The following is a 15,074-nucleotide window of genomic DNA, read 5'->3' on the forward strand; positions in this document are numbered from 1 at the left end:
TACGATTCATCGTATATCCGCCAATAGGAGCAAAATCAAGGGACAAAACTCAGGTTCACCAGCAATATGGCTGTCAGTATAAATTTGATGCCTGTAACATGCGTTTCTCTCTCAAAAATTTGGCAAATGGACTCTCTTTCCGTAAATTCTCTTTAAATGAGCAATGTGATGTAATTTTCGAGGAATTGGATAAATGGGAAACAGCGATGAGGGTCGCTTGAAATCTACAGCAGAAGATTATTGTATTTTAAAATAGGTATACTTATACTCCTTTCCTATTTACATATTTACGTGTCCATATTGCGCCTTTTTCAAGACATTTCATAATACTTTGGAATATGAATTATCTATAGAAAATGTTACATTTATGATTTCACGTGATATTTCACTATTAATGAAGTTTTTAAAAAGCGTCTTCTTGTATTTTCAGTGTGTCTGTGGTGTGTGTGTGTTTTGTGTGTATGTGTATATTGTCTCCACCCCAGCATTAAAATTAATTCTTTCATTGAATGTTTACTTCAACATGTCAATGTTGCACTTTCTCATACGTCATTTATTCTCTATTGTTTTCTATGAAATAAATATAGCTATCTTGTTTTAATCATGTAATAACTGTTTGAATAAAATACATAACTTTGTTATATATTTTGTGAATTGTGTATACTCAAAGAAAAAATGAAGAATATAATAGTTACTCAAATAAAATATTTTAATGGAGTGAATCTTATAAAAAATTAAAGATCTAAAAACATTTCTTATTATTTCAGGTATCTCAGTTGGTTTTTATTTGTAATATATAATCATGACATCAAGGTAATATGACATTTAAAATTGATTTCCTGTTTAAATATTTTATATTGATAGGAATAATGATTTAAATTCTCTCTGTTAAATTTTAATTTTCATATTATCCTAGGTTGGACAGATTATTTATATTATTAGAAACTGGCACAAATGCAGTGACTAAAAGAGCAGCAGCCCAGCAACTTGGAGAAGCACAAAGATTACATCCTCATGATCTTCATCATTTGTTAGCTAGAGTTTCTACTCTTTTGAAATCTCCACAATGGGATACAAGGATTTCAGCGGCTCATGCAGTGCAAGCTATACTTACTCAGGTTCCTCCTTGGAATCCAGCGCCAGTAGAAAGCAAATTATGCCAGGGTATTTTTTTTACTGCTATTTTTATCTGCATTAGAATCTATTTCTGTTCAGATCGTTTTATATCATTTTTGCTACGTACTATTTACAGATGAATCAAACACAGAGAAAGCACGCACAGTCAGTAATAAACTGACTTTAGAAAATTTTGACATGGAAAAAATCTTAGCTCGTAGTTCTCATTTAACTGGATCAGAAGGCAGCGAGTATGATTTAATTGTACCGGAAGGTGAACAAGGTAATCTACCAAATCAAGAAAAGAAAATAATTGCTGACAAATTAGGTTTACATCCAAGATTAATGGGCATCGATACATCAGAACTGTTTACTTCTGATGATCTCCTACCTGCGGTATGTCCTCCAGTTTCTGAAGTGACATCTCCTAAAATACCTATTGAAGAAACATTAAAACAACCAGGTGGACTTAGCAGAAGAGAAATGAATAGAGCCAGACGCAAGGTATTCTTATTATAGGAATTTTATGTTATATTATTCTTCTTTGTGTTATAAAAAAGTAAACAAAGAAATATTAAAAAATATTTTTTTTTATTTATAGGCACGACAGACAGTATCTAAACGATCACGAGAGACTGATGATCCTCCGGATAACGTAACGACACCAGATACAGTAGTAAATAATAGTGGAGATATGTTAAATAAAAAATTTAAATTAGAGGAAGTGATCTCATCAAATACAGGATCTGTTGGCAATGTATCAAACGAGATTGTAAATGGTGTGCCAGATGGGACTGGTTCTTGGCCAGATTCTGTAATCGATTGGCCCTTAGAATCATTTGCAGAAAATCTTTGTCAAGATTTATTTAGTCAAAAGTGGGAAGTACGTCATGGTGCAGCGACTGCTTTACGAGAACTTGTACGTCTTCACGGAAAAGGTAATTATTAGACAAATTTTTTCGAGGAAAAAAAATATCTTAAAGTATATGTATTATGCATCTTTATATTAATATAGGTGCAGGAAAATTTCGTGATCAAACTGTAGAAGAAATGAAAGAAAGCCATTATCAATGGGTGATCGATGCAGCCTTAAGGCTTTTATGTGTACTAGGTCTTGATCGTTTTGGTGACTTCGTATCGGATCAAGTTGTTGCTCCTGTTAGGGAAACTTGTGCACAAGCACTTGGTTCTCTCTTGTTGTTAATACCGAAAGATAAAGACGACAAAGTTACTAATAACGGCATTATGGGAATACTTTCTATCGTATTGAAACTTTTAGGATACGATGAATGGGAAGCTAGACATGGTGCTCTGTTAGCATTAAAATATTTACTGGCTGTACGTGACGATCTATTAGATGAAGTATTAGTAAAAGTATTTCCTGCTATCATGCAAGGTCTTTCCGATCCGGTAGACGACGTAGGTGCCGCTGCAGCAAGTGCTCTCATACCAGTAGCATCTGCTTTACCAAGATTATTAAAGCCTCCAGAATTGGAAGCAATAGTGACGCGACTTTGGCAACTTTTGCGTGAACAGGACGAGCTGGCGGCTGCATGCAACAGTTTTATGGGTCTGTTAGCTGCTATACTTTCATTACCTGCTGCACGTGCTTCCATTACACCTCAACCATTATCACAGGTAGTACTCGTCATTGGGATAGTTTCATAGAATAGCCTTATTATCAACAATACTCTCATCGAATTTATCAATAATATCGTATTAACTTATATATATTTTTATAGGTATTACCAAGATTATGGCCTTTTCTAAGCCATTCAAGTTCAAGCGTACGTAAAGCTACCTTACAAACGTTACAAACATTGACTGGAGATGACGGTAATCTGAGCGAAGATAAAAAAGAAAGATGGGGTGTAGGCGGTGGAATTGTGTTACAAGAAGCTTTACGCCATGTCTTTCAACGTGTCTTAATCGAACACGTTACCGCGATCCAAGACGTAGCCGTATGCGTCTGGGAAAATCTAGTCATACAGAGTGATCTTGAACTTCTACTGCACGCAGCTTGTCCCTTAGTTAGCACATGGCTTTGCCTGACTATGCAACCAGAGCATGTGCCATTTAATCCAAATTTATTAGTGACTGTGGCTTCTCCTGGCAAAGGGACAAAAAGTAACCATCAAATAGGTAACTGTGATGGACAGTCAGATTGTAGTAGCAACGGTGGAAGTAATAGTGTTAGCGGCAGTGTAAAATCTTCTACAGAACTAAAAGTATATATTGGTGGAATTGAAACTGTAGCGCAAAATCTCAGACACGCAAACGTAGTACAAGCACGTTGCAAAGCAGCACGGATGCTTGGACTTTTATCTCACTATATAGTTCAACCAGCACCAGGCGTCATTTATACGCCAGACATTCCTAGTCCAGCTGTATGTTACGCTAAAGTATTATTGGCACATCTTAATTCACGATCAGCGTTACAGCGGACAGTTGCAGGTCTTACTATGTCTCATTGGGCCGTCGTTGAAGAATCTAATCCTCCTATAATACCCGACATACTTAAGTATGAAAATAAAATTCCATAAATTTTCGTCGCAACTGAACTTAATAATAACGACCACGATATTATTTTTTAAAGGGATCGACTATTGCAATGTTTAACCGAATGTATATATTACGATGAAATTGCTACGTCGTTTACACGTTTGTTACACGAAAGTCGTGATTACGTTGCAACTTTGAAACATTACAAATTGAATGTACCCGTCGAGGTGGATTCTTCTGGCGTAATGACCTTCGATCAGATCGCAATACTCGCAGGAAAACCTATTTTAGAACTTTGTGCCATCAGTAGTGCAGGAGGATCAAACGCAACTTCAGGCGTTGGTGGAAATGGAATTGGAATTAAATTGAAACCCAAATTGGTGGAAAGTTTAGAAGAAAGAAGGCGAGCTTTAGAAGTTGGTGCCGCCACAATAGCGGCACAACAGCAATCATTGAATATTATGTCGATGGCCGCTTTAGCAGGTGCTGCTACTATGTTACATTGTCTACCGGAAGCTCCGCAGCCATTAAATCCGATCGTTAAACCGTTAATGGAAGCTATCAAACGCGAAGAGAATGAAGAATTGCAGAAATTGGCTGCTAAACATTTAGCTCATCTTGTTGATCTTTGTGTCGATAGAAATCCTTCGCCAAATACAAAGGTATATTCACGTATTTTTTTTACTTGAAATTAATGTTTTGATTAATCAAGAATTTCTAAATTTCGTTTACCTATTATAGATATCAACTAATTTGTGCACATTTTTGTGCTCAGACACTGAGTTTACACCAAGAGTGACAAATGCGAAAGATAGTGATACTTTTGACGGTATTCTTACGTTAAACAATAGGCAAAAGCATGCCGAAAGAATAGCTTATAACCGTGGAGCAGGAAGTGGGATTGGTGGAGGAAGAGGTCCAGGTAGGCCTCCTATAACTGAAATTCCATTAGAAGAATTACTTGCTTGCGAAGAACCTGAAGCGAAAGCTGCTAGAACACGACGTCGTGGAGCTACGTTAGCTCTTACAGCTTTAGGTAGATATATTTTTAATTGATCAATATCCCCTTCTTTCTGATTCTATCGAGCTGTCTATTTAACAACTGAATCTTTGACTTGATTTCAAAATTTAGCAAAATTATTTGGTGCTCAATTACCTTCGCGTTTACCTCATCTTTGGGATTTGATTCTGCCGAGTATATTACGACAAGGATCAGAAGATGTTCTTCCCAAAAATTCTCTGGAAGAAGCTAATCAACTTATTTCTGGATTACAAGTACTTGAAATTATGGCTCCAAGTATACATTCTTCTTTGCTGCCACCAGCTCTCGAGTGTTTATCTCGTTTATGCGATTTATTAGCACACCCTTATAAAGCTGTTAGGCACATGGCATCACGATGTATAGCTGTATTAGCTAGTGTGGATGCAGAAAAGGTATAAATTATTATTCTTTTATAGACGAGTTCAATGCGTACGAATGTAATTAATAAACATTAGAGACATTATTTTATTTCAGACGATGCAATATGTTATACGTAGCGTCATACCACTATTAGAAGCTAGTGGCAGAGAAAGAGGTCAATCTAAAATTCCTACTGCTCCAAATGAAGTAGATTTGATGAGACAGGGTGCTGCTGAAGCGTTGGCCTGTATAATAGAAACTTTAGGTGTCAATGTCATTCCATATTCTGTACTTTTTATGGTACCTCTGCTTGGTAGAATGAGTGATCAAAATCAAGCCGTAAGATTGGTTTGCAGTGCGACATTTGCAACATTAGTACAATTGTTGCCACTTGATCCTGGTGCAATTGCGGATCCACCTGACTTAATGTAAGATATTAATTATGTTATTACAAAAATAAATACTTAAATGTCTTTTGTTATAGAAAAAACTTATATATCTATATGTCATGTTATAGAGAAGAGAAGGCTCAAGAACGAAGATTCCTCGAACAACTGTTAAATCCTCGGAGTATACCAGATACGGAATTACTAATTCCTGTGGAAGCAGAATTACGTAGTTATCAACGTCAAGGATTAAACTGGTTGGATTTTTTAAATCGTTATCACTTACATGGTGTTCTATGTGACGACATGGGTCTTGGCAAGACTTTACAAACTCTTTGTATATTGGCTTTGGATCATCATCGTAATACACAGGCACCACCTAGTTTGGTAGTATGTCCACCTACATTGACAGGTCACTGGGTGTATGAAGCAGAAAAATTTTTCCGAAGTCAGGATCTTTCAGTTATTCAATATGCTGGTACACCTCCAGAACGTGAAAAGTTAAGACCACGTGTCTCGCAACACAGATTGGTTGTAGGAAGCTACGATATTGTACGAAAGGATATTGAATTTTTTGAAGCACTTCAATGGAATTATTGCGTGCTTGATGAAGGTCACGTGATAAAGAATGGAAAGACAAAAAGTGCCCAAGCAGCTAAACGTTTGCGCGCTAATCACAGGCTGATATTATCTGGGACGCCAGTCCAAAACGATGTATTAGAATTATGGTCTCTCTTTGACTTTTTAATGCCAGGTTTTCTTGGTAGCGAGAAACAATTTGCAGCGAAGTACTCTCGTCCTATTTTAGCTTGCAGAGAACCGAAAGCTGGCCCGAAAGAACAGGAAGCTGGTGCTTTAGCAATGGAAGCTCTTCATAGACAGGTAACTCGACTCGATAAAACGTCCTGTATACGAAGCTCATAATATATATTTGATATAAATATCGATATATTGTTAGGTATTACCATTTTTACTAAGACGAAACAAAGAAGATGTTCTTCAAGATTTACCACCTAAAATCACGCAAGATTACTATTGCGATCTTTCGCCACTACAACGTAATCTTTATGAAGATTTCCGGACGCGACATTCTGCTGCCTTTATCACTAATGTTTCATGTACGTCTGCAAGTGATCCTCATGGTGGTCATGTCTTTGAAGCATTACGTTACTTGCGTAATGTCTGTAATCATCCTAAGCTAGTGTTAAGTCCAAAACATCCTCTGTACCAAACAGTGAGTAACGATATGTTAATGAACAAGATCTACATTATTATTCATTTTGATTACTCTCATTGTAATCTTCGTTATCAGGTATGCAATACACTGAAACAACAGCAAACTACATTAGCTGATATTGAGCATGGAGCAAAGCTACCAGCTTTAAAACAGTTATTACTAGACTGTGGTATTGGACAATCTCAACAACAGAGTAGAAATTCATCATCAGCCAGTACTACTAGTGACAATCAACACACTCAGCAACAATTAGTGAGCCAACATCGTGTTCTTATATTTTGTCAATTAAAAGCAATGCTTGATATCGTAGAGAAAGATCTACTTCGAACTCATCTACCGACTGTCACATATTTACGTCTTGATGGAAGTGTACCAGCTACTCAAAGACATTCCGTTGTTGCACGTTTTAATGCTGATCCTTCGATAGACGTCTTGTTATTAACGACTCAAGTTGGTGGTTTAGGATTAAATTTAACTGGTGCTGATACCGTGATCTTCGTCGAACATGATTGGAATCCTATGAAAGATCTTCAAGCTATGGATCGAGCTCATCGTATTGGCCAGAAAAAAGTTGTCAACGTCTATCGTCTCATTACTAGGTCTACGGTAGAGGAAAAGATTATGGGGTTACAAAAGTTTAAATTACTTACCGCCAATACTGTAATTTCTACAGAAAATGCTTCTCTAGAAACTATGGCTACTGATCAGGTATAAATTTGTCGATTTCTTCTTTGTTTAACATTTTTTTCTTTGTATTTTTTTAAATCTACGATATTAAATTGTATTTTACAGTTACTAGACTTATTCTCTTTGGACAATGGTAAAGGGAAGAAATCTGAGAATCAAGAAAATACTGGAATACCTAAAGTTCCGTGCGTACAAGGTGTTAATCGTTCAGTACTTGAGATATTACCCGAACTTTGGGAACAACAGCAGTACGATGACGAATATGATCTCGATACATTTTTATCGACTTTAAAGGCTGATAGCCAATAAGTAACAACAACATGTCATATATACCTCCGATGAATCGTTTCACGATATCGTTGAATATATTATGTATTTACAAGTACAATTAGAAATTGTGTATAAAATGTAAAAGATCTATTATGAGAGAGAGAGAAAGAGAGAGAGAGAAATCATCACCGTATGGGCCATGTCAAATGATCGAATTTATAATCGATCTCGAAAATGGATCAACTTAAGTAAAATAATAAATAAAAAAGTTGTCCTTTTTTTTAAATAAAATGATACGGACGTAGTGACGCAAGTTATAAAATGATGATATTGATTATTATGTAACAAGATAAGTGAATTTTTAGTTTATTTATATTAATTTATAAAAATCTCAATACAATTATATACATATACATATATATATATATATATATATATATATATATATATATATATATATAATTTCGTATTTGTACTACCATGTAACACCAGTAGGCGTATCGTAATTATTATTATTTATATATTGTACACTAAGTCCGTACAATTATACAACAATTATGATTGCTAATTCTTTATACAACCTTATTACTTTCTATCGTTAGAGAGAAACAACGCCTACAATTCTCTATCTTCAATTATTTGCTTTGTTTTTTTCTCTCTGTCACATCACGGGCGTCTTATATTTTTATTATATTACGAAATATGTCCTGGTAAATGATGGGCATTGTCATGATCGATATTTTTCGTGTGCTTACGACAATTCTCTTAAATTCCATACGATTATTTGACTGAAATCGTGTATCAACCTTATAGTTTACTTTTATAATCCGGATCTAGATTTCTCGAGGCAAATATATCATGCGGATCTAGATGAGCTTTGGCTGCACGGTATAGAGAAACACCTGCTTCTCCAACAGCTTCTGGATAAAATGAAGCTCTTAATTTACCAACGCCGTGATGATGAGATAAAGAGCCTCCATTAGCTAATATTTCTTCTCTAGCTGCTTCCTCGATTTCTTCGTAAACTCCTACGGGATTTTCCAGACCGATATAATTTAATGCCATATAAAAATAGACACAACAGCCCGCATCATACGTTTGAGTTATGCGAGAAGATATCATAAAGTATTTTATATGTCGAGCATGACATTCTTTGGCTACTCGAGATTTGACATTACAACATAAGGAATAAGTACGATTCCAAGCAACCGACGTCTCAAAGGATTCTGACACAACACCATACTCCAAGCCAAGATCACGTATGTATGCAATAACGAAAGTCAAAGTGTAGCCACGTTCGCCGTTCGTTTCTCCAGCAGGTATACCATTATATGATTTAGCAATATTATATATCTTTTTTTCTTGAGCCGTAACCTCCTCTGAAGTGTTCCCTTCAAAAAGAAGTGTAGCTACGCAAATTCTATCCCACTTAAAACATTTTATCCTTGTGATATAAGTATGTTTCAGACTCTCCAATATCGAACTACTCCAACTTGATTCCGGACGTAACATTTGACCAAGTTGAAATTGATTGTTGTCCATCAATCGTATGCTCGATGGTTGACAACGTTCTTTAGCTATCTAAAATTTTTGCAACAAAATTGATTTGATATTTTAATGAAGACCAGATGCGTTATATAAGAAAAAAAATCTGTACCATTCTCATTGCCAAGAGTCCACTTTGAAAGTCAGGGAAAACAATACTTCCATATTTGGTCATCCTTGGTAAAGGTCGGACTTTAAAAATAACTTCGGTAATACAGCCCAAAGTACCTTCGCTACCAAGTATTATATGATCGAAGTTTGGTCCGCAAGATGAACGAGGTACTAACGATCCTCGTTCTAAAGTTATTTCAACATCTTCGGTTCGGCCAGTAACCATTCGAACACGTAGGATTAGATCTTCAATATTTCCATAAGTATTTTTTTTCATACCACTGGCTCTAGTTGCTACCCATCCGCCTAAACTGTGATGCAATTCAAGCAATATACATATAAAGTATCTAAAATTTGACTACCAAATTAAATAAGTTGAAATAGTCGAATAATCTTGTTTGAATTTCTAATTGGTATAAGGTATAGGAAATAACATACACACACACATATATATTTTTTTTCACCTAGAAAATTCGTAAGAATCCGGTTCGTGGCCCGAAGTTAAACCATGTTGACGTAATATCCGTTCTAAATCTTGCCCGATAATACCAGCTTGTGCACAAGCTATTAAATTTTCTTTGTCAATCCATAATATTTGATTCATTTGTGTGGTATCTAATGAAATTATTGTCCGACGTTCTTTCATTGGACACCAAGCAGCACCGCTAACGCTAGTTCCACCACCAAAAGGAATGCAAACAGCTTGATATTCCGCACAAATTTTCACAATCTTGACAACATCCTCGTGACATTCTAAGAAGAGTGAAGAAGATTATATAGAGAGAAGTAATTATATATTACACAAGAATAGTACTTAGAGGCTTACTTGGCCAAAGAATGATATCTGGTATTCTTTTAAACATTCCATGTCTAAGGATGAAGATTTCTCTTAAAGTATGACCATGTGCTCTGACCAATCTATCTATTCCTTTCAATGAATGATCGATATTGAGCCTATTAATAGAATCCAATAATTCTGTTGAAATAATTGATTCTGGGAAATTTGTTGGTATATCTTGTGATGTAATTTTCGAATTGAAGTCTATATCGAACACATCTTTAACCCAGTGAGTGAAATATGGTAGCTTGTGATTACCAATGGGATATCTAAGGGAAATAAAATAGATAATAAATACGATTTATAAAAAATGATACATTATATTCCTCATACTTGATACATCAAGATAAGAATTCATCATAAAGATCTATTAAACTATTTGTAAAGGCAGCAACATTTTTTAAGATTGGAATTAGAAGCTCTTTGCTTACCACAAACAGATGTTTAACTTGAGAACGCCTTTTTGTTCAACGATACTCTAATCTGATTAGTTAAAAACTGCTACTTCTGCTATCAGCTGGAATATAAAAAGCTTAAAGTGACTTCCATTGAGAATAAAAATTGCAATTTATTTTCTTTTCTTTTATTTTTATTTATTTTTTTTGCTAAGTTGCTGCCTATACAAATGAGTTATCAGTTAGAACTATCAATTATCGTTTTTTTACTACTTCCTGCTATTATTTTTCCTTTTATTCACATTGAAAGGTCAGGAAAAAAAAAGCATAAATTTGTATCATTATTACTACCATTAACATAAATATTCTTATACTTCAGAACTAAAAAAATAAAAATAAAGAAAATACATGATGTAATATCTTCTTCTACTTTAAAAATATAGAATGTTAAGTAAAAGAAATTTATTTGTATATGGTAAAAATGCATAGAAAACTTCATACTTGAATAAGTATGTCATATAAGAAGTTTCAATATTTGTTTAGAATCATAAGATTCTAATTTATGCTAATGTATTTTGAATGCAATGCAAATATGAACAAAGAGAAAAAAATATGTTTAGAATAAATTTTTATGTTAAATAGAAGTCTAGTTGATAAATATTGTTATATGAAAAAATAATGTTTGGTTAAAATTTGTATTTTATTATATAAGATGACACCTGTATAATAAACGTTTGAATATTCAATATTTTTTTATACTTATATAATACTATAACTACATTCTTTATTTTTTGTATTGATTTTTTTTATATATCCAACTCATAACATTTAAAAATAATTGCCTAATCTCTCTTTTATACGATGTCAGAAGTAATAAATACACTTATTTGCAAGTCATGAATGGATGACATGTACTAGTGTCATTTTTTTTTAACTCTATGAAATATTACTCATCTTTGCATAAATTATTTTTAAAAGATATTACAAATAGTACCTGCCACCGCTGAATTCAATAATATTGTTGTCATTAAGGCGAAATTGTGAATCTCTGTAACCCCAACCATTCCATTTCAAAACATCTTGCCTAAAAAATGATAAAACAAAAATTATAAATATTATTCTCTTGTCGAATATATATATATATATATATATATATATATATATATATATTAATAAAATTGAAAGTTCGTAGCTTAAGAATATAGTCAATTGAAAAAAATGTTCATCCAATTAGTCGCGTCAATGTTTTCTTAAGCGCCCTCCATCGTGTTTACATATGTACATAACTTTCGTCGTCAACGACAATAACCGAAATCGATCGAACGTCACTGATCTAAAATAAAACGAGGGAAAAATAATTTGAAAACAATTAATACAAATAAATATATTTGAATTCCTTTAGTAAATTGCTTCTGAAATTCTTCAAATATCAAGATTAAAAACCTAACCTTTTCAATTCGATGAAAATTATAATTACGAAATGAATCAATCTATGTTAACATATGTACGTGTGTGTATGTATGTACATATATATACAGATTATTACAACTATAAAGACAAAAATTCGGCTTAAGGAATTTTGTACTTTCGATCGGTTGCCGGAAAGATATGTCAGATATGAAACAAAGGAACATGGTTATAAATGAAATCTTATCGTTATGGATTAAACAATGATATAAAATTCCAATGATAGATAAATAGTTATTATTAGTTAATGTTATGAGAACATTTGAATATTCTCATTTCCACGAATTAAGCTTGAGGCGTGGCTGTTTGACAATTTTTTCTCATTACACCATGGCTTCTTTGTAGTACGATAAAAATGATAAAAATAAAGAATGAAAGGAAAAGTGAAATACTGTATATGTGACATAAATATATATATATACATATAGTTTACCTGTTCCTTGGAACGGTAGATTCCGATTTATTTTCTGATATCTTCGTCGAAATAATTGTATTTATTTTGTTCGACATGTTCAATGAACGTCTCAGGATGTGACGAAAGAAAACACGAGACGAAAAAAGATACTGCTTCGCTTCACGATATACTTCACAAACAACTTCGGGTTGCTTCGTGTCGTTTCGTGTCGTCTTCTCTAATAAACGCAACCACCTTTATTACTGACACGCGCACCGGCACAACAGATTTAAATCAATAGAGCCCCCGCCCAAACACCGATTATCACGACGATCCGCCTACCCTCGAATCACCATCTGAGCCGAACGAAGTCGAATAAAACCGAACTAACCCGAGTAGTAACGAAATAGAATCGAGCGCCATCGAACGTTAACTAAATGTATCACATATATATCGACGAATAGAAACTCGAGAAACTTAGCGTTCACAATTTTTTTGATTGGTTGAAACAATGCATCCTTGTAATCCTGATATTTTATCTCATTTTTTCTTTTTGGAGATATTTAAACAAATTAAAATATTAAAATGTAGTTTTGTTTGACCCAATTCATAATTACGATTTTCAAATAATTTCATATTTTCAAAGATAAAAATTAGATTCAACGATAAAAAAGATATACGGAGAGAAATTTTTTTAGCTACGTTTAGCAGAACAAATAGCTTAGTAAGCAATATCAGCTGCAAATTTGTAAAAATTTTCGGTTGAACTCTACCAATCGTTTTATGCCTTTTCAACATCTTTGCCTAGCGATTATATACTATACAAAATTGGAAATAATAAAAAATTTTAGTTCAGTAAGATGTGTAAGAATCTATGAAAGCTAACATATATTTCTAATTGGTTAAATAACTTTGTATAATTTAACTTTAATCTATATATTTGATTTATATAGCAATAACTGATACTCTTTATGTTATACTTAGATCTCAATAAATAAAAATATTACAAATGTAAATGTTAAGAAGCATCTTACATTTATATCTTACAATCTTGTCCTCGATATCCTATCAAAGCAACATCCTTCTTTGAACTTAAGAGAACTTACCAAATCAAAAGCATTATATAATCAACATAAAAAATATTAGATTGTGGAGAAAGAAGAGTAGATGTAATTCATATATTAGATGAAAAGATTGAAAAACAATAAAATTAAAAAAAAAAAAAATTATATTGTAGAATGTTTAATTTCTTTACGAGAGAATGTATGCTGAAAATGATAGAATACAGAATATAAAGATAAATAAATAAAAAAATTTTTGATTTATTTAATTTAGTTTAATTTAAGTTTGATTTAAATCAATGTTTTCATCCAATATGAAAAATGGCATTAGATACATTATTAATACTTTTTTTAAAATAACAATAGGAACAATATTATATATAGTATTGAGTTTTTTAGAAGGATTTTGATTTGCTCGATAGCTCATATGCTTACTCAAGAGATACAGGTTATGCAATGTCTGATTACGACATAGAACCTAACGAGCACCAAAGATATAGTTTGAAAAAATGGATTCAGCAGAAATCGTATGCTATTGGCAGTGCTTCTTCTGCTGACCATAGCATCAGTATAACTTTTCTTAGATTTTATTCAATACATAGTAATATTCTCTTATTTTATACTCAAATCACTATTAGATAAATCAAATACTTTATAGCCTTGTTGTGAAAGATCTTTTTTTGCTTTACCATTAATGAATCGTTACTTCTACTTTGATAGTATTTTTGAAAAAATTAAAAAGCGAATAATTATTATTATTGTCCTACCGATTATTTGCATAATCACAAAAATTTATCTTTATTTGACGTGTCATTGTAATACAATTCATATGAATAAAACCATACTATTTTTAAATCCAATTGTATTGATTAATTAATAGCAGAATATACTAGATGATTAATGTAAATCGATATTGTTATGATTGTATATCTCAATGTGTCTCTTGGAAATTAACATGTTCTTATGCAAAGTGAAACTTAATGATTGAAATAAAAAATAACCGACGTAAAAATACGTCTCGATATCGTAATAAATATGACAAGACATAGAAAAGTTGCACATCTTCTCCTTGAAAAAAAAAAAATCGTTGTTAATAATAAATATTAATAATAAATGAAGGGATTAATAATAATAATAATAATAATAATAATAATAATAATAATAATAATAATAATAATAATAATAATAATAATAATAATAATAATAATAATAATAATAATAATAATAATAATAATAATAATAATAATAATAATAATAATAATAATAATAATAATAATAATAATAATAATAATAATAATAATAGTAATAATAAAAATGATAATAGTAGTTATAAAGTAGTATTACTGCAATAAATAATATTTCGGGTGCAACAAGCCGAATAGCTTAGTCTATTTCGGCGCAAAATTTGAACTGAGAAGACTTAAGTGCGTCATGATATTCATTACTAAATAGAAACAGATCAAATTATCGATTTAATGAAAATAATAAATAATCGATTAAGATATTTTTGTCGTACATACAATATATTAAAATTGAAATCGAATTTAGTAACAGTTGCATTATATATTTATCAGATTAAGCGAACGCTTTTTCTATTCCTTATATTTTGTGTTTTTTTCGAAAAAAAAAGAGGAAAAAAGAAATATTCGAAGAGGAGATCGTC

General features: G+C 32.4%; 2 protein-coding genes across 2 annotated transcripts; one reads left to right on the forward strand and one right to left on the reverse strand.

Moving 5' to 3' along the window:
- Positions 1–94: 94 nt before the first annotated feature.
- Positions 95–7,922, forward strand: LOC127070795 (TATA-binding protein-associated factor 172). The gene is made up of 15 exons (XM_051009232.1): positions 95–256; positions 768–813; positions 917–1,164; positions 1,253–1,620; positions 1,718–2,054; positions 2,132–2,754; positions 2,859–3,637; positions 3,713–4,280; positions 4,360–4,654; positions 4,751–5,052; positions 5,135–5,448; positions 5,538–6,288; positions 6,365–6,640; positions 6,719–7,351; positions 7,436–7,922. Exons 2-15 carry the CDS (start codon positions 803–805, stop codon positions 7,637–7,639), a joined length of 5,709 nt encoding a protein of 1,902 aa, XP_050865189.1. The 5' UTR covers positions 95–256; positions 768–802; the 3' UTR covers positions 7,640–7,922.
- A 28-nt stretch (positions 7,923–7,950) lies between these two features.
- LOC127070800 (alkyldihydroxyacetonephosphate synthase) lies at positions 7,951–12,662 on the reverse strand. Its single transcript, XM_051009241.1, has 6 exons — positions 12,390–12,662; positions 11,484–11,573; positions 10,083–10,363; positions 9,721–10,009; positions 9,258–9,567; positions 7,951–9,181 (listed from the first exon to the last, which is right to left on the reverse strand). Exons 1-6 carry the CDS (start codon positions 12,464–12,466, stop codon positions 8,408–8,410), a joined length of 1,821 nt encoding a protein of 606 aa, XP_050865198.1. The 5' UTR covers positions 12,467–12,662; the 3' UTR covers positions 7,951–8,407.
- Between the last annotated feature and the right edge of the window lie 2,412 nt (positions 12,663–15,074).

The sequence above is a fragment of the Vespula vulgaris genome, chromosome 19 (genome assembly GCF_905475345.1).
Source record: "Vespula vulgaris chromosome 19, iyVesVulg1.1, whole genome shotgun sequence".
Taxonomy (NCBI): domain Eukaryota; kingdom Metazoa; phylum Arthropoda; class Insecta; order Hymenoptera; family Vespidae; genus Vespula; species Vespula vulgaris.